This window comes from Sebastes umbrosus, chromosome 8 (genome assembly GCF_015220745.1).
Source record: "Sebastes umbrosus isolate fSebUmb1 chromosome 8, fSebUmb1.pri, whole genome shotgun sequence".
In the NCBI taxonomy this organism is placed as follows: Eukaryota; Metazoa; Chordata; class Actinopteri; order Perciformes; family Sebastidae; genus Sebastes; species Sebastes umbrosus.
The window spans coordinates 1,394,238-1,421,198 of NC_051276.1; the positions used below are offsets into that span (position 1 = coordinate 1,394,238).

General features: G+C 42.9%; 1 protein-coding gene across 3 annotated transcripts in view; it reads left to right on the forward strand.

Annotated features, from left to right (window-relative positions):
• fbxl17 (F-box and leucine-rich repeat protein 17) overlaps positions 1-26,961 on the forward strand; it is a 293,136-nt gene that overhangs the window by 146,276 nt on the left and 119,899 nt on the right. Inside the window, exon 9 of one of the 3 annotated variants that reach the window (XM_037777242.1) lies at positions 8,191-8,391. The exons of 1 other annotated variant lie outside the window; for it this stretch is intronic. In XM_037777242.1, coding sequence (XP_037633170.1) covers positions 8,191-8,263 — 73 coding nt within the window. In that variant the 3' untranslated portion in view covers positions 8,264-8,391. Of the gene's footprint in view, positions 1-8,190; positions 8,392-26,961 lie in introns of those variants that run through there. One more of the 3 variants, XM_037777243.1, reaches the window with a different exon arrangement.

Here is a 26,961-nt window from a genome sequence, read left to right on the forward strand (position 1 = left end):
AAAAAGACAGAGTGAAAAAAGAAAGGTTGAGTTAAGGCAGAGGAGCAGCCACAATCCGTAACGCGCTGTCTCAACTAATAGCTGGAAGTCAGCTTTTACTGATCACTGGACGGCTCTTTCCTAATTGATGGGATGAGTGTGAATGTGTGTGTGTTGGTCATTGTGCGTTGCATGTTTTCAGATGGTGTGTGTTGATGTGGGAATGTGAATGCCTGTTTGCTTTCCGCTGTGTATGCGTTCATCAGTGGCATGTGTGTATGCTGTAAATCTAATCATTGTTAGTGTGAGGTAATCGAGTGGAAGGCGTGCCAGGAGACAACCTTGTCCCTCTGTTCTTGCTCTCTATACAAGTCAAGCACCTTTTCTTCCTCAATGAAACAACTTTTGACAGAGTTAGAAATCAAGGCAGCACATCTTTTGTCATCTTATCTTCTCGCTGATATTTAATTTTCAAGCCTTCATTGTGGCTCTAAAGGTTTCGCTGGACGATGTCAGCTTTTCCCACTTTTGCTACACAGTGTACTAGGGATGCACCGATACCACTTTTTTCAGACTTAGTACAAGTACAAATACTTACATTTGGGTACTCGCCGATACCGAGTACCGGTACAAGTACTTCTCTGTGCCAAAAGACCCTTGTTAACAGCCAGCTGGAGGGTGTGAGCGACACACGGCAGGCTGGGGAGTCGAGGCGGCGCGCCGGGGCGCGCCGCGACTGGCTGTAGGTCGGCTTGGAAAGGCTCGGGTGCGACTGTTGACCGGGGCCCCAACCGCGTCGTGCCGCGGCCCACGTTAAAGGCGCCAGGGGTCTGTGAAGTTGTCAGCATCCCACCTGACCCGTTTTGAAACACGGACCAAGGAGTCTAGCGCATGCGCGAGTCAGAGGGTGCAAGCAAAATTAAAGCAAATATAAAATTAACTATCAAATAAATCACAAACTTAAGTATAGGGGACATCAGATAACTGCATACTTTTTCATTTTTTAATGAATCATTTTTTATTTTTTAACATTTTTAATGAATAAAAAATAAATGATGATTAAAATCTTAAGTTCCATGTTCTGTCAACTATTATTCCATTACTTTTCCTATAATAGTTTCAGTATTGGTATCGAGATATTTAGGCAGGGTATCGTATTGAAGTTCGAATTTTGGTATAGTGTTAACCGACAAGATTAGTGCGCCGCATGCAGCGGTGCGCCAGCTGCAGAGTACGTGCAAATCAGACAACTGAGTCTCCAGTTCACTGTCAGGGAGAGTTAGCAGCCACGGTGCTGTGTGTATTGTCGAGGATACATGCAGCCACTTTCCCATTAAGACTCCACCGCACCATTTAGTTTAGCTGCGAGGTTGTCAGCTGTGTGTCTGCCTGGCTTAACGTTACTCTGTCTGCCCGGCGTAACGTTAGCGAGTATCCGACAGACCGTGTCTGTTTGGTTTGTGCTATGTTCAGCTGGAGCGTTGCTGGTGGCTTCGTACTCGCCAGCTTTTCTCCTTAAAGTGACAAGCCACTCCTCTGAGTTTTGCTCAGCTTTTTATTTAATTTTTAATATTTCTTTTAACCGTTTAACCAATAGCATCAATCATTTAATATTCTTAACGACGGTTAACGGTCAAACAGTTAATTATTAACATCTCTACTTCGAATACCTTCGAATACTTCTCACCGAAGCTTTGAAGCCCGACACTGTTCGGGACAGCCCTACCTAACTGAGTGGTTTTGTTGCCCCCTGCTGGTAGGCTACTGCACCTTCATACAGGCGTGTAATATTCGACGAGGCACAAAATGTCACTGACACACTATCCTGTGTTGGATCGACGGGTCTATTACATGCTTTGGCGTGATATCTGGTTTCAAAATGAACACCACCAGTCACAAAACCCTACCATTATAATTCATAGCAAGCATTCTTCTCCATTTGTTGAATTTTCTTTACCACCCATGTGCAATGCCAAACTGCTGTGAAGTTGTAAAAAAAAGTATATTCAGTATGAACACTGATGGGATATTTCTCCAGGTTTTCCTCGGCGGCAATGGTAGCACTGAAGGCCTTTGCAGGGCACTGAGGAAACGCTGAGCGTATCCAGAGGGAATGGATGATTATCACGTCCCTGGATGTAGCTACTTTCACTCTGTGATTAACCTCTGGTGGTGTGTGGGGTGTTTTATTGAGGTGTGCTTGAGTGTGTGTGTGTGCAGGTGATTGGGCCCTGGGTGTAGATCTAATGGAGCCAAAGGGATGATTACACTGAAAAGGTCAGATTTGTCTCCAGTTCCTGCAATTAACACACCAGAGGAGGAGAGATGGAGACATTGGATGAGTAATGCAGACACAGAAAGAGATGGAGATTGAGAGGAAAAGAAGGAGAGGGACAATTGAGGGAATTAACTTTAACAAGTATGACAAAGACAGGAGGATATCAGAGAGAGGGAGAGGGGTCAACAGGAAATGCTCGTCTTTGTATCAACACTAGCATTACTGGTGCACCATGGTGTACCATGTAAGCACTATAGTGTACTGTATTATGACACTGAGTCTGGAAACAGACTCAGACAATTTGCCAGACACCAACACAAAACCTGTATTCGGCCAACATTTCATTTATAGTTAATGTTATTATTAGACTTGGCCGGCATGTCCAAGTTATTGTTGTTTCATTGTACCCTTATGCAGTAAATGCATTTGCGCTACATTCTGGTCTTGTGAAATGATCCCTTTAGTTACATGTATAATATCATGTCAAATAATAAGATAAATAGAAATGATTTTGAGCACTATTAAAGCAGATCAAAAGTGTTGTACAGAGAGTGATACAACTACAGTAAATTATGATAACTTTGAAAATAAGGTAATGATGATAAACAAATAGCACAAAAATACAAAGACATAACACATGAGCAATTTGGAAGCCTTTGGGCCCTGATACCAAAGGTTAGGTCACCTTTAGTTTTTACCAACCCATTATCACGACAAAGTGTGTAATAGACCTGCCTGTCCACCAGAGGATAGCGTGTTAGTGTCAGTGCTCTGCTGAGGCGTGAATATTACACGTGTGTATGAAAGTGAAGCACATGAACATGTCACGAGAACTGATGCTTCGGTACCAAGCCGAAGCATCGGCCTATACACTATATAATGAATTTCGATGAAGAGTGGATGTGAAAGTCAACCCAGGAGGATCCAACATGAAAGGGGGGCTGAGGATGAAACGCTCATAGTTCCTGTATAAAGAGCGAGTCCATGTTATGTTTATAGCTTACGTTGCAGCTTTGGTCCAAGTGGAGATGCCTCCTTTTTGGGGGGAATATATGTCGAGTCATTTCATATTATTTTTCAGGGCCTTGGAGATTTGTTGAACTCCGAAAGAATGCTGATCTGCAGCCAGTGGGATCTGTGACTCAGCTCTCAGGCACAGACACTATTTGTCCCAGCGTGTTTGCGTTTGTGACCATGTGTTTGTGAGTACTCCTGTGTATAAGTGCTGTTGTGCATTTGTATAAGTGCAGTGCATCTGCTTAGGCATTTCTACAATTACTCATGCCAGTGTGAGTGCTAGTGTATGTGAGAATGTGCAACTATGTGACTTGTGTGCACATGTTTTGTGAGCTTTTCAAAGTGTTTTTGAACTGATTATTAATTCAAACAGCATGTGTTTGTACCCGAGATCCCAGATTGTATACATTTTAGACAGGCTGTTCTTGTAATGGCGGCCTGTGGCTCGTGTTTTTAATCATGAATGAGAATAAAGAAATGTTGTTTTGTACTTTTGCGCCTCTTCAGTGGATTGTGACAGATTGTGTTAGGAGTGACACCACTCCACTGAAGATTACAACAGTTCTGACAGGCACTGTGTTTTCAGTGACTGAAGCAAGAGCAAATTGGACTAGATGGAGAGAGTGTGTTGAACATCAAACCACTGAGTTGCACTTCAAAAGCTCCCTCTTCAAATCCTCTGCACAAAGTCATCATTGACATTGTGTTTAGTTTGTGCATGAAGGATGTCTGAATCACTTTGTCTTTGTCAAGGAGTGATCTTAAGTGAAAGGTTAGTATGGTGTTTAATATGAATTTTACAAGGAATGTGCTTCAACCTTGTAGTACAACTTAAGACATGAAGGTCAACTGGTTTCAGACAGAAAGAGGTAGTTTGAGATTGAAATGTGTGCTAGAATGAAGGTGACCAAGGGGTTTGAGGTGCTGACCTTGTAATCACAAGGTCCTCAGTTTGAGTCTTTTGTCACACACCATTCCCCATTTCTCTCCTGTCAGCTCTGAACTGTCTAATCTCTGATAAATGCTTATCATTTGCAAACTTTTAATCATCATGAGATAGTTTCAGGTGCATTTATATTAAACCCCCCCCTCCCCCCAACATAAAACATCAATAAAACCATGCATCACCTGCTGTATCAATGCACAACTGGGTAAACTATATTATTACTCTACACAGAGTTTCCCACAGTGTTTTATAGCTACGATATGCTGGCCAAAAAACCCCGCCCCCGCTAACATAAAAAATTATTACACTTATGAAATAAAATGAAATAAAAGCGTAATCGCTGGGGGAAAAGTGCTGGGATGCTACAGTATCTGACATAACATAACATATATATGCATATATATAATTTATATACGAGTGTGGGTGTTGTTTAGGCCTTCATCTACTAACTAAATTGTTCATGAGACAAGATGTTTGTACCACCTCGGCTCGGGAATACCTCAGGAATACCCTGCTTTATCCATTATTTCTTCCTTTGCTCCACAGGTGTCATGGTCCTTGAATTGAATGCAAATGTATGTTGTGTTTTGGACATCTATGGGAATAGCATCAGCCTGTATATAACTAGTAACCCTCAAGTTGAAGACTTCAGTTTGTTGAACATGATTTGGAGGCTTAATTGTTGCTCAACACACAGTGTTGCCTGGTGAAATATTTTGGTGTGTGTCTGCCTGTAGGTGTGGACAGGTAGCACCGTGCTGCACCGTGCTGCACCGCTGAGGGATTTCTGTTGTCTTCCTGCTCCGTCCTGACAGCGAGTAGCTCATTATTTCCTACCAGTTCTTCTGGGAGCGTGTTACAATTCCTTCTCATGCGCACACACACACACACATGCACACACAGCTTTAGACCACTTGACCTTGGTTGCTATGACAGCAGCAGTAAAGGCTGCACTGAGGTGTCAGTGCGTCTCTTTGACGAGTCCCGCCGGCACACCAACCCCCGGCCCACCCGTGTTCTGCGTTTGTGTGTATGTGTGTAATGATGATTAATACCTTTGTTTTGAAAGCCAACAGAGAGTTGTTGTGTGTTGGCATGTGTGTTTGTGTGTGTGTGTGTGTGTGTTTGTTTGTGTGTGTTTGTGTGTGTGTGTGTGTGTGTGTGTGTGTGTGTGTGTGTGTGTGTGTGTTTGCCTCTCTATGTCAGTGAGCATGTGCTTGCCTCCGTCTGGCCGTGCGAGTGTGTTTTCTGCCTGTTCGGGTGCACCGGTAGTTTCCCCGCCTCGTACCCTCCTACAGTGGCTGTCACCAGCATGATTGTTGTTTATAGTTTGGACATCTTGCACCTTCCCCGTTGTTCGTTGACCTCTTTCTGGTCACACTGGCCGTCGTCAACATGTTTTGCTTTTAGAATGTTTTGAAGAGTTGGGAGGTGGTGGCTTCGTCTTTACCAAAACATCAATTAGGGCGACACTCCGAACGTCTTCTAATTAGTTGTTTACCTCTCAACCTCTCAGCGCTCTCTACACCTGTAGGAGTTTCTCATTAATATGTTCTTGTGAAACTTGTCGTGATGACACTTTCAAATGACTTTGGAATGAAAAATAACATGACACAGAGTTGGCTCAACAGTCGTGGTCACATGTTTGGGACTTGTTGTTGGTTGATTTAATGTTTATGTCACAGAGACACACGGTTATTTCATTGTTACTCATTGTCAAAGCCTTATTACCTTTCTTATTATCTTCTTATTATTTTCCTTCGCTGCTACAATGACCCAATTTCCCTCCTTCGATTAAACATCAGCAAATATATGATTCCTGGCAACTAAAAAATGGGCAGAAACGTCACTTGAAAGGGATTTTAGAAAATAGCAGCTTCCATAATGACAGACATGTATTCTTACATAATCGTGCACAGTTTGCCGTAAACGCTACTTGACTGGAAACAGACTTAATCACTTTTTTGTTATTGTCTCACTATTATGCACATTTTTGGATTATGCCTTTAATCCGTCTTCTCTGTTATCATTATTAATGCTGCACTGGGTAGAATTGGAGCAAATATGATTCCAAAAAATTATTTTTAAAAAGCGGTCACTATATCTTGACTAGGGATGCTAATTTTGAAAAAAAAATTTAACCGATAACCGACCCACGTTAACCGATTATTAACCGTTAACCGTCAAGATTATTGCGCCGTATGCAGCGGTGTACCAGCTGCAGAGTATGTGCACAACAGACAACTGAGTCCCCAGTTCACCCGTCCTGGAGAGTTAGCAGCCACGGTGCTGCGTGTAGTGTCGCAGAGACGCGGACATATGCAGCCACTTTCCCAGGAACTTCACCGCATCATTTAGTTTACTTTAGCAGGTTGTCAGCTGTGTGTCAGCCCAGCGTAATGGTAGCGAGTGTCCGACAAACCGTGTGTTGTATTTGTGCTACTTTCACAGCTAAAGCGTTGCTGGTGGCTTCGCGCTCGCTGTAGTCACACACATACGGTCTGTCAGCGTGGCGTAACGTTAGCGAGAGTCCGACAGACCGTGTGTGTTAGGCGGCGATGAGTTTAGGGTTGTCGGTGGCGTTCTAGCTGTAAACGTAGGTGTAACAATGTGTGTACAGTTTATTTGTCGGTGATAAAACGCTACTACTCAGCTACAACTCTGTCTATGAGAGACGGCCGTCAATCACTCACCGACTCCGACCAAACGGTCAAACTAGACAGCGCTGATCAAATATGAATCAATATTCTGTTACTGTAATGCCTATTTCTCTCCTCAGATGTTTTCAGAATCATCTTGTAGTGTACTGTTTAGCTGTAAAATGAGAAAGTTCGTGACCTGGCAGCCATGTTGAGATCTGTTGAGGAAATACCAAGCACCGCCCACCAGCCAGAGCACAGCCAATAGGAACGCTCTCTCTCTGAAATGACCTGTGATTGGTCAAAGTCTCCCGTCACTCGCTAGATTTTTTTAAAGCCTGAAAACAGAGTCATGAGGAGCAGAAGTCTAGTTTTCTCTCAGAACACTTGAATTACAATATGCTGAAAGGTTATTATGGAATTTTTGCCCAATGATGCCAAAAAATGTACTGCCTACTGAAGCTTTAAGATCCAAGCTAAATTTTCTCTTGCAATTTCAGTGACTGTACATAAACTGCACTAACACATAAAGTGGTGACTGCTGGAAATAGTACACTCGCTTGTAAGAAACGAGCAGTACTGCCCTGTGTGGCTATTTCTTTGTGTTAGTTAAGAAGTCTGATTGTGAATCGCCCACTTTGATACCGACTTGAAATCAGGGAGGTTTTTTGCATGTTTACACGAGGCAACATGTAACAACCATTCCCAATGGACAGACAGACAGGCAGGCAGGGAGGCTGGGAACACGCATCTACCCAGCATGTGCACCTATGAATATTTATATTACCCTGTTTGTATGAACATTTAACCAACCTCTTTCTCTCTCTGTCTTTTTCATGTTTCTGCTGATGTTGCTGCGTCAAATCCAGGTAAGAAAACCACTCATTTCAGGCTCTATGCTCATTATTTCCCCCGCTTGTTTCTCTCAAAACTGTGCTTATTTCAGCTTTGATCATTCAGGTGTTTTCTGGCGCTTTGCACAACAAGAGGTTTAAATTGGTCTACCATCATGCATAACAAACTGGGAGGTTTTGCTCTAAAAGAAACATTTTGGTGTTGCTATGGAAAGAGGAACTCAGCGCACTTTCTCTTTACCTTTTCTTCCTCTTTATGTCTTTCTTTCCTTTCCTTTTATACGCTCTATTCTCTCTGATCTGATAGGGTTCATATTTAATGCTTCACTTATGTTTATTAGCTCCACATGAAGAACAATTTTAGTAGCTTTTGGACACCACCCACACTTCTCTCCCAGTTTTGGCTTAATATCTCTTCCTCTCCTCCTCTCCCTCTTCTCTTTTCTTTCTATGCTTTTTCATGTCTGCGGTCTGCAGTCACAGAAAGACAGACAGAGAAATCAATGTTTCTTTTCCCAGATCTGGACTTTGTTGGCTCACTCAAAGGTAGTTAGGTCATGCGCTGCTTTAGTCAGGTGTGATGCTGCTGCTGTTGCCAGTGTGTAGCCTGAACCAGCTGTGGCTGCCCTGTGCCATCACAGTATCAGTCAGCTGCTCTGGCAAGAGGCAAGTCTGTGTCCTTTTCTCTGTTTGCATGCCAGTATTTTGTCTGTATGTGTCTTAGACGGAGGGTTAGCGTGAGACTATGTGCATGTATGTTTTGCTGGCAGACAGTACTGGGTCGTTGTGGAGTAGTGTGCTGGCACTGGTGAGGTCCAGTTACCCAGAGTGCACTACACCTTAGGAGGTAATGCGATTAGGGGGGCAGGGACAGGGGATTTGTTCAATGAGCATAGAGAAGGACATCAAACACAAAAAAGATGGGATTATCAGAAGATGAAGGGGAAAAAGAGCCCATATATCCCTGTGTGTCTTTCAGCCAGCTCCCCTGGGAGTAAAGAGGAGGAGGGATGATGACGCACAGGCCAGGAGTAAGGTCTCTTCCTGTCGTTCTCTCACTAAGGAGTTCCCTTATGCTCTCTCTCTCTCTCTCTCTTGCTCCTCCTTTGTGGCAGGATCCCATCCTCCCGTAAGCCATCAGGGAATCCCCATCAAACCTGGATGTTATCCCACGTCATGAAGTGTTGGCCCAGTCCATAAATTATGCAGGTTAAGTTCCCTACAGTGCACCCTCAGAGCAAACACAGTGAAACACAAAATGCAATGCAACCAGCAGGAAATCCCCTCTGTTTTGCCCTTTCATATTTGTATTTGCAGACTGGCAAAATGGCCGAGTCAGCATATAAACATAAAGATGTGTTAGCAAAGTTACTTTGTGGGTACCAAACTGTTTAGTGTAATCTGAAGGTTCAAGAAACATGACAGCCCAACTTTGGGTCTGTTTGTTTTGATGACCAGCCGCGACGGCGTGTGGCTGGTATTGTTTTCACTGTGTGAGTCTGTTTAGAGTACTTTGGCAGCTTTTTATGTCTGTCTGTCTGTGGACAGATTTTATCTAGGGGTGTACAATTAATCCAAACTTTATTGAAATGGCAACATGGCCTGCTCGATGTTCAAATCGCAGGAGGCGCAATATTTCTTAAAGGCAAAATGGGTGTCAAAATACCATTTAGAGTTAAAAATTGTTGTGCTTCAGAGACGTTCTGGCCTTCACATCATATATTACAGACTTAAGAAAACATCTTTGTTTGGTACAGACCCCTGCAAAAATCACACCATAATCATTTAATTTTCATGTTTTTCAATGAAAACGAGAATAATGGTGTAAAAATGATCATTCCCTCTAATATCGCAATTGCAATATCAGTCAAATTAATTGCACTTAGACATGTTTTCAAAATCATGCAGCCCTAATTTTATCAACGCGATAACGTTGCAACTGGGCAAGATGCAGTCATAAAACTTTACAAGTGTGTAGTTGAGCTCAAGATGAAGGCTGAAGATGGGTGTTATCTGAGCAAGGGCGCCAGAGGCAGGGGGGGTAGGAGGTTGGGAAGCGGCCGGTGTGTTCTCATCACAAGATGGTCTCTATATGTTGATGTTTCTGACACACCATCATACAGGCTCTGGCAGGCTCACCTCCGGCTACCTCAATCCACTGTGTTGTCACGACTCCCTACTCCTTCACACAAAGTGACCTTTGTAAAAATGATGGCTAAAATGGCATCAGGAGTTGGTCTAAGGGCTGAGCGCTGATGGTTGCAATGGAATCTAAAGAGATGAGGGTTGTATAGAGTGGTGCAGTTTGCAGAGGGGATTTTAAAGGCAAGATAGAGGATTGTCCATCTGAACTTTTATAATCTATCTGTTTGCCCTCTTCTCTCCACCACTCCGTCTCAGTGGCCTGTTGTAGCTGTAGTGCCAGATTAGTGGTGTCGATAACAGGCTTCCAGGGTGTCTGTCTAGATAATTGTTAGGACTTCAGCAGATTATTCTCAGAGCAGCTTTTTAAACACATTAGAGCTGATAATATTTTAGTATTTATTTCTTTTTGTAGTGTGGTTTTTGATTTTCAATATAGATGAGAAAGAGAAACAATTTGTTTTGCATCCTATATCAAAGTTTATTCTGTTTAATATTACAAATTGCAATCTGTGATAATAAAAGCTGCACTAGGCAAAATCAAAGTGGACCCACAAACTGCTGCCACAACAAAGAAAAGCATCTCATATTTAGAGATAGGGAAGGCTTTTGATACAGTAACATGGAACAGAGGCAACCCAAGTTGTTTCAAGAGAATGGAGAACCATTAAGTGTACTTTTTGATTTTGAAAAATAAATAAATTAAACATGATTAGATGCAGAAATTGTGCCACCATGCTGCACATTTAAGGACAGGACCATCCTAGTTTTCAGTCTTTCTTTTTTTTTTACCTCTGTCCCTCTCTTTGTCTTTATTTCTTTGTCTGTATTAAGTTGCGTTCAGATGAAGCTGAGAGCACTTTATTGCCTTGATTTATTTGCACGAATTTGACATTTGGAGTGTTTTTACAGTCCCTTTGTATTAGCCGCAAACAGCCAACGGAGGAGACAGGCAGATGTCAGCTGGAAGTAGCGCACAGTGTGTAATGGAGTGTACTTGTATATGTGCGCGCGCTGCAGCTCAGATTCAGCCTGATTGCAAAACGTACCAGAAACTTCACATCTCTCTGTTATTTTCCTCCAGATTCTCTCACGTTTTCTCGTCTCGTCTCTGTGTTCATGCGTCAGACGACATCATGAGCAGAATTATTTATCCAAAGTTGAGGCTTGTTCCGCTCACATCTGTTTTTAGACATGCTTCCCGTTCAGTCTGAGCACACCTTTTGTTTGTCTCTCACACAGTGTGCTCCTGTGTCTGTATATGCTTTGCCTTTTGATTGACCTTGTAATCTGATGATGTTTTATGAGTTTGCGATGGGGGGGAAAAAAGACACATTGGGCGAGAGCTAAAGTTCTCTGTGATGTGTGTTTGCTCTCAGTTCACATTCCAACCATAACAATCTGAATCATCAGTTTAAAGGCTGCTTTGGTGTGTGTTTTCAAAAAAGATCTTGTGATTTACCCAGAAATGCGGCGAGGAGGAGAAGCTCGGCTCTTGTAAAACTCAGTAACTCCACCATCAGCATGGGAAAGTATGTGCGGTCTGGGCCAGTGCTATTCCATCGTGTTTGTGTGCGTGCGCATTTACATTCAGTGCATCTCCTCCCTGTTGATGTGTGTTTGTGCACGTGTACTTTCAGCTGGGTCTTTGGGCTGTACCTCCATGAGGTTAGTGGATCATGGTTTCTCACGCTGGTCAGAGGAGCTCGTAAAAACAGTCAATGAGAGGTTGATGTCATTCACCCGACCGCAGCGGGGCTATTTGTGAGTCCGTTAACGAAAGAACGGCTGGATGGACAGATGAACTCGGTTTGGGGTTTTACAGAAAAGTCCTACGGCTCATCTAGCTGAAGACAGATCTGTTGACCTGTATTAGTGCACGCACAAACCCGCTCTCTTCCTGTCTGTTCTGATGGGTCCCCTTTACCCCGAGTTAGGCCAAAGGAAACATCTCAGCAGCTATTAAAGTGAGTTTGGGCTCTTTATGAGGGGCTGTAATGTTTTTAGTGAGCCGTTATTACACAGTGTCCAGTTTCAGTCTCTCCACTGATGTATCCTCTAAAAACCTGCTCCGCACCGGCTTTATTGATGTGGCTTCACTTCTAGTAGCATGAGACAGGCAAGCTCAATCTTTCCTCCCTCCTTCCTCTTGGCTCTTTTTCCTTACTGTCCATAGCTCTTCTCTTGTCTCCACACATTTCCTCACTCTTTTTTCATTATTTCTGTCTATAGAATTTCCTTATTTTGTTCATCCGTCCCTCTTTTTCAGCCTCATCCTGACAGTTTTTGGTGCCGTCACATCTTGCAGCTAAAAATCTTTGTTTTGTATGATGTGTGTGCATGTGCACGCATACAAAATCAGCAAATTCTTCACTATCAGTATCTCAAGGGGCATATGATGGTATGGAAATTTGTTCAGCACAGCCCCTAATAGTTCTGCGGTAATCGTAATCTGTGGCGGCACTGGAAAAGACCGGGAGAGTGAAGTGGAGGAAGATGGGAGAGACAGGAAAGAAAGAGAGAGAAAGAACGTAGAAAACTGCATCACAATAGGCATAATGCTTAGCATTTTGATGCGAGGGCAGATCCATAATTCATGTTGCTAATGAAAGCTAGGAGGGAGCCAATGAGTGTGGATGGGACCATGCTGATCAGATGGGAGGTAATAGCATTACCATACAGATAGAGTTAATGTGCTTCCTGTGCCACACCCCCTTCTCCTCTCCTATCCTCTCCTCTCCTCTCCTCCCCTCCCCTCGACTCCTTTTATATCTCCTGTCCTGTCCTTTCCTCTCCTCTTCTCTCCTCTCTTTTTCCTCTCCTTTCCCCCCCCGAGTCCTTTTATATTCGTCCTCTCCCCTCAACTCCTGTTGTATCTCCTATCTCCTCCCTTGGACTCCTCTTATATCTTCTCTCCTCCCCTATTTCCTCACCTCTCCACTTATAGGTCCTCTCCTCACCTTTTCCTCTCCTCTCCCCTCTATTCTTTTATATTGCTCCTCTCCTCGACCCTCGACTCCTCTTATATATCTTCTCCTTTCCCTATTTCCTCTCCTCTCCTCTCCTCTCCTCTCCTCTCCTCTCCTCTACTCTCCTCTCCTCTACTCTCCTCTCCTCTCTCATTCACTCTCCTCTCGTCTCCCGGTGCCAGCAGCTCCTATTCCATTGCCTCCACAGGCCCAGTTTGCCTTGGCCTCTCACCACTGAATATAGACTGAATGATTTGCTCCTACTCTGTTAAAAAGAGCTGATATTGGCAGGAAAGGATGTTGAAAGAACGCTTGCCATCCACGGGAGACTGGAAAAAGCAAAAAGAGTGAGAGAGTGTGTGTCGGTGTTCAGGGTAGCAGGTGTGTATTTGTCACTCTGCCTGCGTCCTTGTGTAAAAGTATGTACATGTGTGTTCCTGTGGTCAGCGACTGGGACCGACATGGGGCCCCAGCAGGTAACTGGGCCCAGGCTTCTGTGAGTCATTTGGCTTTGTAGACAGATGTGTGGCTGCAGGCCCTTCTGTGGCTGTGTCAGAAGCTCGGCCAGAGTCGGTTCTCGCTGCAGAGAAGGGACATGAGAGATTGGATTTGACTATTTTAAGGTTATTTTTTGCAGCACTGGGATAGATGGAGTGGTTAGAGACTGAGAAGACGCAATGCTGGGAGAGCAGGATAGTAACTTGTGATGGACTTCTTCTTTCAGCAAGTCACAATACTCAGTCTCAGAGTGTATAGTGTCAGTCACAGCACCGTTTGTGTAAACTGTCTGTACATTAATGCTATCTTCAAAGTCAGGTTCAGAGGGCTCCTGAGGGTGAAGCCTGCACTCTGCTGTTCTACAGATAAGAGCAGTTTGGAGTTCTCATTGGCAAAATGTGAAAGCCAAAAAGTTATTTCAGAGAGAGGATATCGCAGGTGTTTAGGCCCCTGATCTGAGTGTGAAGTAGAAAAGGCCGGGCCAGCACTTACGACTTGGCCTTCGTTTTCAACAGATGCACTCACAAACAGAGGCAGAGCGGTGAGGAAAGTGTCGCCCAAGGGCACATCAGCCAAGCAGAGAGGGAGTCGGAGATGTGGTTATCATTTCTTTTGATGAAGCCACAGAAGGCTAAAGGGCCTGTAGTCGAATAAGCTGCCCTCTCCCGCCTTTTGTCTGTTCAGACTCTGATGGTCAAAGACCCCGAGACTTCCGACTTCAAACTGCCTGCATTTCAAAGGGTCCATTCAGACAGTCGCTCCATCAGTCTGTCAGTCAGTCTGTCAGTTAGTCCATCACTAAGTCGATATAATGATTCTCCCCGTCTCTCTGAGGTCCGTATGCCCATTGGTTATCTCTCCGGGCTTCCTCATACATTAATTTATGAGCTCAGCCCATTCTGTGCAGGGAGGGGTCTGATTGGATTGTCAGATCTCAGTTTTCCTCTATAACTGTTCATCTCATCTCCACATTTCACTTGTGCTTTCTCCCCTGGTCCTCACACTGAGACTCTCTAAACGGTGAAGAGCTGTCCACCTTCTATCGCCTTCAGCTGGCTTGTAGACCTGCCCAGCCAGGGATAGGGAGGTTATAGATTGTGTGTGTGTGTGTGTGTGTGTGTGTGTGTGTGCATCGTTGCATCCAAGGGCCTTTGTGTGCATATATGTGTATACATATAGACATATGCGTGTTGTGAAGACCCTATGGCCTATTTCACAAGAGCCAATCTAAGTAATGAAAGGAGTGAGAAGGGGATAGGGAGTGCGTTGGTGGGAGGCAGCGGGAGAGAGAGAAGGAGCACTGTGTCCAAATTATAATACAAATCATATCGAGTCAATCATAAAAGCAGTCGAGATTTACTAGTTTCATTTCACTTCCCGAGATTCTTCAGTTTAATAGGGCAGCGGGGAGGAGAGAGCAGGATTGCATGGGTGAAATGGGGAGTGCGTGCATGCATATGTGTGTGTGCGTGTGTGTGTGCGCAATCTATGAATAACCCTCCACAAGCCATCTCAACTACTGGCTCACAGCCCCCTAGCTGGAGATAGAGCAGTAACGTCTTATAGGCATCTATTATTGAAGAAGCTGAGCTGGTAGGAAGGCTACCAAACCCCTGTCCAACTGTAAACACTGGGAATGAAAAAGAGAAACACCCTTGCAGATACCTGTCCTGTAAAAGAATACAAGATTTCAAGATTGAAACAACACCATACATTTACAGTGCCCATGAATTTGTCTCCTTACCTTTTATATGCAGCAATGTTCTACCTGGATATACATTTAATGAGTGTTTTGGATAGTTAATAACTTGTTTTTACTTTTTACTAGCTTGGTTTCAAAGAATAAAACCCCTTAAAGGACCAGTGTGTAACAATTTTGTTTTTCTTTAGTTTATAATCACCTGATAATAAGAATTGTTGCATTTTCTTAACCTTAGAATGAGCCGTTTATATGTACATAGGGAGCCAGTGCCCTCTCCATGGAGTCTGCATGTTGCTCTGCCATGTTTCAACAGTAGAACAGAACGGACAAACCAAACACTGAACTTTTCCTGCCTGGGCCGCAGTTGATAATGTTACTCCCTGCCGTAGCCGTTGCTCTCTCTCTCTTGCTTCACCACTCACTTCCTAGGTAAACACACACTCTATGCACTGGCTCTGCTCCAGATGGCTCTTAAGAGGATTATTTGCATTTTCGCGCCGGCCACCATAGCTCTTCAACAGGAGCGGAGGCGGGAGAGGCTTCAGTTGGTTGCAATCTCTTCACTTCACTGCTAAATACCGCCAGATTCTACACACTGGACCTTTAAAATCAAATCAGTCTTATCACAAGGTCCTTTTAAATACTGTTGTGGAGCTTTTGATCAATCCCACGATCTTCCTTAGCAGATAGAATTTGCTCAACTTCCTTAAAGTGCTCAGAAAATGGAAATTTGAAACTCTACAATCTATAATTTCACGATAACTGGGCAAACTCAAATTGTTTTGTCAACTACTGTTTTTTTACCTTGTTTCTGAAAGTGTCTGATGGCATTACAGTAAGCCCATTGAGTCGGAGCAAAGGGAAACAAAAACACTGGACTCTGGACTGCACTGGGCACTGGACTGGCTTGTTAAAGTAAAAACAGTGTTCTCTGTGTGGAAACACCAGAGCATTTGGAGACAGTAAGTTGTCAGTTGTAAAGCCCATTTTTTTTACAACAGTCAAACTAAGGTAGTGGAGCCTTTTCTCTGAATTTTTAACTCAACTTTAGGGGAATTATTTCAAGTGTTTTGGCAGCTGAGAGGTTTTGCTTGGCTTTTCTGAAGAAACAATACTCAAACCAAATATCTAAGTGTTGAAAACAGTGTTTGCTTACCTTGGAAAACCTGCCACGCTTTGATCCAAGCGGGGTTACCGTTCATATCATGTAGCAATTCAATTTGTGCTCACATCACGTTTACAATCAGAACAGATTCAAAGGACTAATCTGTACGTGAAGCAGAGTATTTATTTTTGTGTTTACTGCCGGTTTGCCTTATCTTATTGCTCTCGATCGCCGCGTTGCGATTGTGTACGGGTGCATGTATACACGTTGGCGCGCCTGGTGTTTGGACATTGAGACGTTCATTGTTAAGCTGTCAGAATTGTCTGAGCGGGTAGAGATGGACATCAGTCTATGTGACAGCCAACGATCCAACTGTCATACCTCTCCATAGACATCCCCACTCCATCATGCTGCCATAGAGGGAAGTGGTGGGTAAAGTGATGGAGAGGACGGGAGAGTGGAGGAGTCAGAAGTTAAAAGTAGGCAGAGAATGAGAGATAGTTTGTTTAACTTTAATATAACGCTGGGCTGTAATGTTGAAATCAATATCACAATATTAATAGCCAGATATATAGATATTTTTTACTGAAACATATCACAATCTAGATGTATGAATAAATGATGTATGAACAAAATAATGCAATTAGTTTTGTAAAGCAATGAACTGCTCTGCATTGCTAAGCAACATGCTCATACATAAGATAATATTAAAGTATCGCTTAGCCTAGTTTCAGACCTGAATTGCTGCTAAGATTTTTGACCGCAGTGAATATGTTGTTTTTGAAAGGCTAAACGCCAACAAATATGGAGTGAAGCTGCATATTTCGTTAGATACAAACATGTCGTGAATTTTGGAAATTATTACATCTATCTTTTTTTTGAGTGTTGACTTTTAGACTATAGAAAGCTCTGGAATTATTGGAAATGGAAAATTTAGATCACATGAGTCAGAAACAATCCTCCACCATACGAAATACACATTTTACATACATTCTGTGTCAGGCTTGCTCGGGCATGCTTCGAACTCGTTGTGAGCGGTACTTGAGCGGGAGACAAGGCAACGCTCCAACTTTTTTTAAAGATCCGCTCTGCGCTCCATCTAAAATCCATCCACTCTTGCTCCCCGCTCACTCGCACTCAACTCCGCTCACATGCTCAGACAATAGGATTTTTATTCAAGATCTGGGCACAAAAAGGATCGATTGCAGATATTATTTGAGTGGTGACGTTTTGATACCACTTGGTACTGGGTTATTTCGGTCGATACCCAACACCCAGCCCTAGCAACAAATTTAATTTGTACAAGTTGTTGTAAGTTGACTTACAGAAATAACAACTCTTAAATCAACACATTTCTTTGGATGTCAAAACTGTGCACCGAGCAATCGCTACATGGATTCATTAATTCCATTCATTCCTGTGGAAGTTGCTTACTGGGCTCATCCAGCAAAAAAAGCCTCCGCCGGCTTCCTCACACTCCCACATTCATGGGCCCATAGTGTATGCACAGGAGGGTCCTTCTCCAGCTGAGCCGGTTGAGAGCATGCTTGTCCACGGCTTCTGTTGTCTGAGAGAGCTAACTTCCTGTTTGCGTCCCGCACACATGAATGGGAAGGAAGAATTTAATTATACGCCTGTTATAGACTTTACAAATGTTATTGGACTGAATGGATCAAACTCTTGATCAAATAATACAAAGAGTCATTTAAATTTTATAAAAAAATAAAAATAATAATTCAGCGTTTTACAGCTGTTCCTTTTCAAATGATTGCATACGGGAAAAATGCTTTTTGGGCCAGTGTGCGTCACGCAATGAACGGTGAAGTTGCAATAACCCATGCGGCCACTACGCCAAAATCTCATTAACTACATCACAATTCCTTACGATCAAACACACCGTCCTCAATGTGCTCGGCACCTTCATCTGTTTTGATCTGCAGGATGATGAAACCACATTCACACACATGCACTGATTCATCAGCCACCTGCTCCGTCAGCCCTGGGGGGTTATCAATTATCATTTTCGCAGTCCTTTTCTCACTCCCCTCGCATGGGGCAGGTAGAGGCGGGGTATGTGATAGAGGCTAATAAGAGCCTACAGGTGTAGGAATATCCTATATTGAATAACTCTGAAAAACCAAATGACACATTGACCCAAGCCAGAGAGAAGCTGCTGCAATCAAAGAGGTGGGAGATGAGTGCACACTGCAGCATATCAGACTGCTTTCATTTAGTTTTTGACATGTGCTGTATGTGTAGATAAAACATGAATCTAGTTACGTGGGTTTTAGTTATAACAGGAGTAGCAAGTAGGTCCCTGGGATGTCTGTTTAGTTTCCTCAGTTGTGTGTGTGAGTCTGTACATGTTGTTGCATGCATGAAAATGATTGGTTTACAATGGGGTTAAAGACCTTGACCAACCTCTCGGTCCCTTTATCCTTGATTCAGCTACTTCCCTTCACAGCTCCAGGTTGAGGATGCAGGTTGAGTTTTTTTTCCTGTTTTCTTCAGGAAATAAGCACCCCATTACGTTGACATTGGCCAGTGGTCTTGAGTGCTAGTTCAGCTCACACATGTCAAGATTATTTCTTTTTCAATCTTTTTTGATGTTTCAATAAAACTAGTTTGTCTTGGCTCCATCAAAAGGAACGCAGGTGTCAGCAGTGGACCCTTGGCCTTCAAAATAAAGCTTTTTTCCGCCCTCCAAGGTAACCTTATTGCTTTATCGCCAGCATGTTGCCTTCCATTTTAAAGAGAGGGACTTTCCATCTGTTTCTGGTATGAGGTCCTATATTGAAGTTGGAAAATGATGCGTCTACAACACTGTGTGGCAGTGCAAAATTGGTGAATTATAATTATTCAAATAGAAACAGATAATTACACTGACTAATAAATGTGGCAATCAACCTATAGAAATTAAATTCTCTATGGCTCAGATTTCGTCCGAAATTGTCAGACGTTTAAAAATAAATACGACATCACGTTGTGTCAAGCACATTTACATACCGGCTCCCAAACTTTTGTCAGTCATTAAAGTTTTCGGAACAAGTTTGATTTTTGCATTTTTTCGCAATCGTGATAAGGCAAATGAGGGTTGTTGACCACTCAGAGCCACCATCCGTGCAAACGTCGTCATCCAAAATAGCATCTCATAAATTGAATCACTTCATCTCCCAGCACAAAGCACTTATAAAGAAATAAAAGAATACAGAGATGCAGAATTTAAAGATAGATTGTGGCAGATGATTGCAGAACAGTTTGGAATCAGGGTTGGTTGCAAAACAAAGTGTATAAAGATTAGACAGTAGTGACTGTGCTCTAAGCAGCTAAACGATAGCTTCTTGGTAATGTCATTCATTCATTAGCTCTGTTTGGGACTACCGCTATCCATCGCACCCAAATAATTAATTCAGTTTTGTCTCGTATTGCACATTTTTGGAACAAATACAAAAATAGAGAGACTTAGACCAATCACAGGTCATTTCATTGAGAGAGCGTTCCTATTGGCTGTGCTCCGGTCATGTGACCAGAACTTGGCGTTCCTTCACTAGATTTCACAATGGCAGCGGTGTCACAAACATTCTCATTTTCCAGCTAAACCGTGCACTACAAAATGATTCTGAGAACATCTGAGGAGAGAAATATTCATTACAGTAGGACAGCAGACCTCAGATCAGCTCTTACTGCTTGTTATCCTCTGGTCTGTGAAATCTTGCAGATGCCGATAGGAGCACCGGAGGACACAGGAACATGTTTTTTTTCAGGTTACCTGTTTCATGTACTACTGTCACGATGTAGCGACCGTTTTATAAAAATAACTTTTTTAATCATATTTGTTCCAATCTTGCCTTCTTCAGCTTTAATGACAGCACTCTTCCATTTGTTTAGCAGTGAGTACAGGATGGGAGTGTAACCATCTTGGAAACATCACAAGGAGATGGTGTTAAAGGCCTTGTAAAGGAAGTTCAGAGTTTTGTTTCTATACACATTATAAATGTTGGAAAATAATGAGTGAAAACATGTGAAAGGACTGTGAACGTTGTAGTACTGGATTGTGGAGTTAGACCGTTAAACTGTTTTTGGCCAGTTTTGTGTTCAGGATTTTTTAGGCGGGGCTGAAATCATGGCTCGATGACACACTGGAGTCATCCATAACATGACTCCACCCGTCTTCACAAACGTAGTTTTTGAAAGCCAAAATAGAAACCCAGAATAATTGGCTAGCTCAGTCGGTAGAGCATGTGACTCATGTTGACAGGATTGCGGGTTTAAGCCTCACAATAGGCATTTTCATCACTGATTTTGTATTGTATTGTATTTTTATGATTGTAATCCATCCCATGTCCTATGTATATTTATTATTTTTCTGTAAACTAACTAAACTAAAAATGAATAGTCAGTATGGAGTACCAGGGCCGCGAATGTCTTTGAGACGCAATACTGAGGACTTTTCCATGATTTTGAAAGCTAATTTTATATATTTCAAATTTGTCTGGGTGGTTAGTAACACATTTTTCTGTGGTGTGACAAACCCAGAATGCATATTTATTTTTGCTTTACACAGACTTTAACACCACTGGGTGTGCTTAATTCTGCAAAATTGCCTCATATTCCTCGGCTATAATGTGATTTTGCAAAGTCATCACCTACAAGATGACGACCCATGAAACTGCATACCCACAACTAAACAACAGAAAGTAATACATGAAGATGGAGACTATGAATAGTGTTTAGTGAAAACACATAAATAGCCACTGGTTTACTCGCCGCAGTAGAAAATGGAGTTATATTATGTTAGAAATGAATGGCGAGCGTATTATCTGCTGTGCAATGAGAGGCTGAGATGTAAAATATTACCAGTCAATTGTAGAACACAATGCTGTCCAACAGAGGCTTGTTTGGCTGGTTTTGTGATGTTTGAGAGAATGTTTTTGCTTGTGCTTCAATGATCAACAGTATTGATCCCGTGAATGAGCTCTAATAGCAGATGCAGTCATGTGCATTAGTTCATACTGAAGGCACGAGTCGCTCGCAGTAAGTCATACCTGATCACTCAAGCACACGTCATTCTGACCTTTCTCTGTGATTTGATATGACTTCATTTTCCATGCACACACACACACACACACACACACGCACACACACGCACACACACACACACACAGACACACGTTGCGCTAACACTTACTGACCTTTGTTTGATATGTAACAGTGTGCTCATTTTCCGTAAAAGCCTGTAGCAGCAACAGTCTGGAACAAGAGAAAACATGAATTCAGGGAAAATAGAGGAGAAGAGAGTGGGAGGGCAAACAAAAAGAAACATAAAAGAGAAAGGTCACATGCGGCTCAGAGAGTTAAGATCTCTGCCACTGCCCTCGGCTGAAGTCTTATACAGTAGGTGAGCCCAGGTAAGACCTTTTTCTGAACCATTATTATTTGAAGAACTGCTTGAAGCTCTAAATCTGGGAGGCGCAGAGTAACTGCATGGTGTTCATCATTAATGGCTCCATGGCAGTCTTTGTGCCGATACATCCGTGGTCCCATACGGTTCCAGTGTGTCCACATTCATTTCTGATTTAGACCAACGAGCCACATCTGTGATGAAGTGCCCTTAAGTGCATTTTCTTCTTCGCTTGAGCTCTGTTTTTCTATTTTAAATTCACTCAGCAGAGGTTTTATGGCGCATGTGTTGGCCTGAATGATGTGCTGGTCCTCTGGCTGGAGAGGACCTCTCAGATGGATCATATGCTGTGTTGAAAGAGCTCCGTTGTGGAGTGAAGCAGTTAATTTGTAGCATTTTGATGTATATTTTACTTAAAAGGCTTTGAAAACTTTTTTGGACCGCAGAGGGCTCGCCCTACAAACGCTCTGTGCGACTGAGTGAGTGATGAAGTTACACGATTGGTTGGTTGAGTGTTGGAGTTTCCTCATTGGCCGTTGCTCTTTCAAAATGAAAAGACTGGATCAGTCCTTCGTTTACGTTTTCAGGTGTGTGTGTCAGCGAGTCCACTCACCGGCGGAGTGCTCCTCTACTGCCATTTGTTGTCTGTATTTGCATAAAGTTGAAAAATCTCAACTTTATGCAAATGAGCCCATCCAGCCTGATGCGTCTGGCTCACGAAACTTGGACCAAGCTGTTAAACATAGGTGATATAATTCTAAAATTAAACCAGAGTCAGCAGTATCATCGCCTGTTTCTCGCTTAAAATGTTTTCAGAAGTAGATTTTGGTGGATTGTTTAGACGGAATAACAGAAAGTTTACGAGCAGGCCGCCATGTTATTCCCTTTTTGAAATGGCGAGCAGAAAACCAGGGACCAATCATGTGCATTCCATGGTAGGGTATGTCAGTGCTTGAATGGCCAGTTGAGTGCAGCAGCGCATCCCTTAGTGTCCTCGCCAGACCTGGTGGACAGGCACCGCTGGATTTAATATTATCAACATGACCACTGACTATTTGTGTAACATATTCACAGATGGACCATGCACGGTCCAGCCATAAGTCTTGTTTTCCTCAATCAGATACTTAATATGAGCGATGAGGTCCAACATGCAATTTTCTGCCAAAGTTACAGTTTTTGGTGATTTCACTTGTGGACGGGACTCAGTTAGAAAAAGAGGATGTCTCATACATCCGTGCATGGATTTGACGATATTTGAAGCAAATGTGATCACAGTTGTTGGGTTGTTTGATCACATTGTCAGGCCAGTGCAATCAAATCTGATCAAACCACACCCACACAGTCCTGATGAAGAAGAGGAGCTGAGTTTTGAGCGTTAAACTCTTAACAAATAATACATTTATGACTTTTTAAAATAAAACTTTGATTGTTACTTAGTGAATCATTAATACTTGTATAGTGAAATACTGAAGATTTCAAACTAAGCTTTAAGAGGCTCTCAGATTTCTCAAGTCAATTTTAATATATTTTTATGTTTTTATCTATAGTTATTAGTAAAAATAATTTAAGTTTTATTAGTGTCAAAATGTATTGTATTTAAATGTTGTTGTCATCTTTGACTACGGAGTTCAACTTTTAGATGTACTGTATTTTCTCAGACATCTCTATCACAACATGTTTATGTTATATGTTTATGTTTAAAAAGAATATTAGACAATATATTGTTATCTGATTTTTATTCATCTCAAAATTTGTACTGGCTTTTGTCAGGCATTTTTAGAGGTGACAAACAATTAATTATTTCGAGTAAAATAGTTCTGCTAACATACCTGCAAACCTTGAGACCTCCAAAAAGGGAAGATTTCCAAACCAAAGCAAGGGGTCTGGTGGTCTGGTGGTCTGGTGGTCTGGTGGTCTGGGGGTCTGGTGGTCTGGGGGTCTGGAGGTCTGGTGGTCCTCCCCCAGAAAAAATTGAGTGTCAGAGACGTTGTTTTCTCCATTCTGGAGACTTTTAAAGACTGAAAAAAAAGAAAAAATAAGTACACTGCAACCCGCATTTGTATGTTAAATAGACCTACTTTTAATTTTACTTTTAATTCTCAGGAAAGAAAACAGAGTAATTCGCCCCTCTGGTGTGAACTTGTGTGAATATCTGGTATAAACTAATCATCAGTTTTTACTCTTTTTTTTTTGCCCCTGCTTGAGTATTTCTTTCTCTTAGAACTCTCTATTTCTCTCTCCTTCTCTCATTCACTGAAGGTCCTTTCAGACTCAACGTGACAACGGCACCACTGTGCTCTGAAACCCGTTATTTCCCATGGCTTGGCCACGCCATGATGGCTTTTTGCTACGTCCAGCAAAGCCATTGGGTGCTGCGCGCTGTGATGTGCGGCGAGAGCAGCTCAAACCGTGTTATGTCACGAGCATCTTCTCTACTGGGAAATGACCGGGTGTAGCTGTATAGTAGTCCGGGTGGAAACACTAGGGCTTATACACGCTGTACAGCGCCAGAAACAGGTTGAGATAACGAAAAGGGAAAAAAGTTTAAAGCTTTGTCATAAATCAGGAGAAATACGGGAGAAGTGTGACTCTGGGAGGAAAGAGGGACAGGGCAATGAAAAACGGGAGTCTCACAGGAAAATTGGGAGGGTTGGCAAGTATGTGAATTAATCCAGTCTTTGTCAGTAGTACGTTATATTCTACTCTGGCCTGCATTTTCATCTGACAATTACATTTCAGTTGACAGAGTGGTGGTGTGCTATTCTAGTCTCTACTCTACCTGTATTTACATTTATGTGCTCCCATCTCTGTCAGTTTCAGTTTATATGGTAGTGGTAAATGGAGTTGCCTGATAGAGGAGTGAACGAGAGCGAGAGGCTGTGGGTGTCGTTTGCTCCCACCTGATGCGTGAGAAAAACACTTGTTTTCACTCCTGCCAAATGACGGTCTCTGTGCTCTGAGTGAAAATTTCATCGTTCTGTTCCATCCTTGTCATTAGTTCACCTGCCTCTTCAGCCCGCCCGGTGATTGTCTCTGATTGGCCGTATTTATCTCTGACTACCGTGGCAACCATTAGCGTTGGTGGTGTGGAGAGGTGGCAGTTTGACTAATCAGTTGTATCTGCCCTTGCTCTAATGCTTTGTGTGTCTCTATCTGTGTGTCTGAGTACAACCATATAACAACACTTTTGATTGTGTGTGTGTCTTTGTGTGACTGCTGCCAAAAGGGAAAAAAGCACAGAATTGAGCAATCAAGGGGGTAGAAAAGATGGAAATTTACAGCAAAAAGGACTGAGGAACTGTGCAAAAGGCAAATGGATGCGTTATACAAAGGGAAAGCCAAGCTGCTTATCAGTCCAACTGTCAACGGTCCAGGCCAATCTCAGCCCACTCTTTAGCTGCTTCTCACAGTTCAACCTGGCAAATCACCGGGGTGGTCTCGACAAACTCCCTTTTCACCCTCAAACCTACACAGAATTGGCAAAAATTCATAAAAGCAACAGCTCAAGTATAGAAAAGGGTATATATGATGAATTAAATATAATGCATATCATTACAGACTGAGGAAAATGGCAGTAAAATAATGTTGCCATTGCGCTTCCCTACTCTTCCCTTCCCACATACTGTACTGTATGTCATCATAGAGTAGATAGGTGAAGGTTGCAAAGGAACAAAAGAAAAGCAGATAGTGATAGAGGAAACGGGAAGTGAGGGAGAAGGAGCAGGGAAAATGTGGAAGTTGATAAAGAAGGCAAAAAGGTGTGTGTGGTGGGTAATAAGAGGATAGAAAGATTGTGAGAGAGAAGGCATCTTTATTCTAATATGGCCCTGTCTGTGCCTCTGTACAGCATCCTGAAAAGATGAATTTGCTGCTGTTATTTATATTTATGAATTCATGCCATTTGGCCCAGTGTGAAATGATGGGTCATTCCCGCGCAACAAGAAGAGCTGGTGCTGAATTTACAATCACCCACACCAGCCCGCCCTCCTCCCCGTCACAACCTTCCACTCCCAGTCCTCCCTCTGTCCTTATTCCACATGCCTGGCTCTGCTGAATATGGATGGAGGTGGAGCGGGATGGGAGGAGGAGAGATGGAGACAAAGAGAGAGCGAGAGAGAGAACGTTTCTCTGACTGAGGTTGCTTCTGTCACCAGCTTCTCACCTAAGGAGATGTGGCACGAGAATTAATGGCATTCAGCAGCATGGTGAAATGGCTGCTGGCAGTGTGTGTCTGTGCGTGCAAACTACATGTGTGCAGCAGGTGAGGTTCAGGATTCAATCCCTTGAGAATCTCAATCAGCGAACACACACACACACACACACACACACACACGTTCCGCACACGTTCACTCACACACTCACACACTCTCAGCTGATGATCAGTGACCGACCGAGCCTCTTACCCTCAGAAAAGAAAAATGAATGAGGTTGGTTTAGGACACAGAAAGAGACCTTCAAAGAGTCTCAATTACCACCTGAGTCCTGCTCATTTTTGCTTTATTTAAAACTGCTTGATAGTCATGCAACTGGCAAAACCAAGCTGGCAACTACTTCCATTTAATGTATTGTTTTCATACAAAGTAAAAGCTGTTATATTGCTCTCAGAAACAACTGCAAATAGGGATAATAAATAGACAGCCACATCCCTGGTTTTAATGTGATGTATCGGTGCTAGGGATGCTAATTTAGATTTTTTTTGTTTTTAACCGAGAACCGACCCTCCTTAACCGATTATTAACCGTCAACCGACAAGCCGATTAGTGCGCTGCATGCAGCGGTGCGCCATCTGCAGAGTATGAGCACAACAGACAACTGAGTCTCCAGCTCACCGTCAGGGAGAGTTAGCAGCCACGGTGCTGTGTGTATTGTCGAGGACACATGCAGCCACTTTCCCATTAAGTCTCCACCGCTACATTTAGTTTAGCTGCGAGGTTGTCAGCTGTGTGTCTGCCTGGCGTAACGTTACTCTGTCTGCCCGGTGTAACGTTAGCGAGTGTCCGACAGACCGTGTGTGTGTTGGTGGTGAGTGTGAGGTTGTTGGTGGCGTTCTAGCTGTGAACGTAGCTGTAGCAGTGTGTGGACACTTTATTTGTTGGTGAATAAATGCTACAACTCCTCAGCTCGAGACCCGAGCCAACTTCCTGTATCTGCAACGCTGACTCAGACTCTCTTAAGGTGGGCTGTTAAGCTGGAACAAATGTTCTCCTTAAAGTGACAAGCTGCTCCTCTGAGTTTTGCTCAGCTTTTTAATACATTTTGAATATTTAACCTTTTAACCGATAGCATTAATGGGTTCAAATTCTTAATGTTGGTTAACGGTTAAATGGTTAATTATTAACATCCCTAATCAGTGCTTCTGTAGAACAATGACAACCACTAAAGATGTGCCACTGTTCGTGAGGTGTTTGCTTACTGTAATTGTAAAATGTTG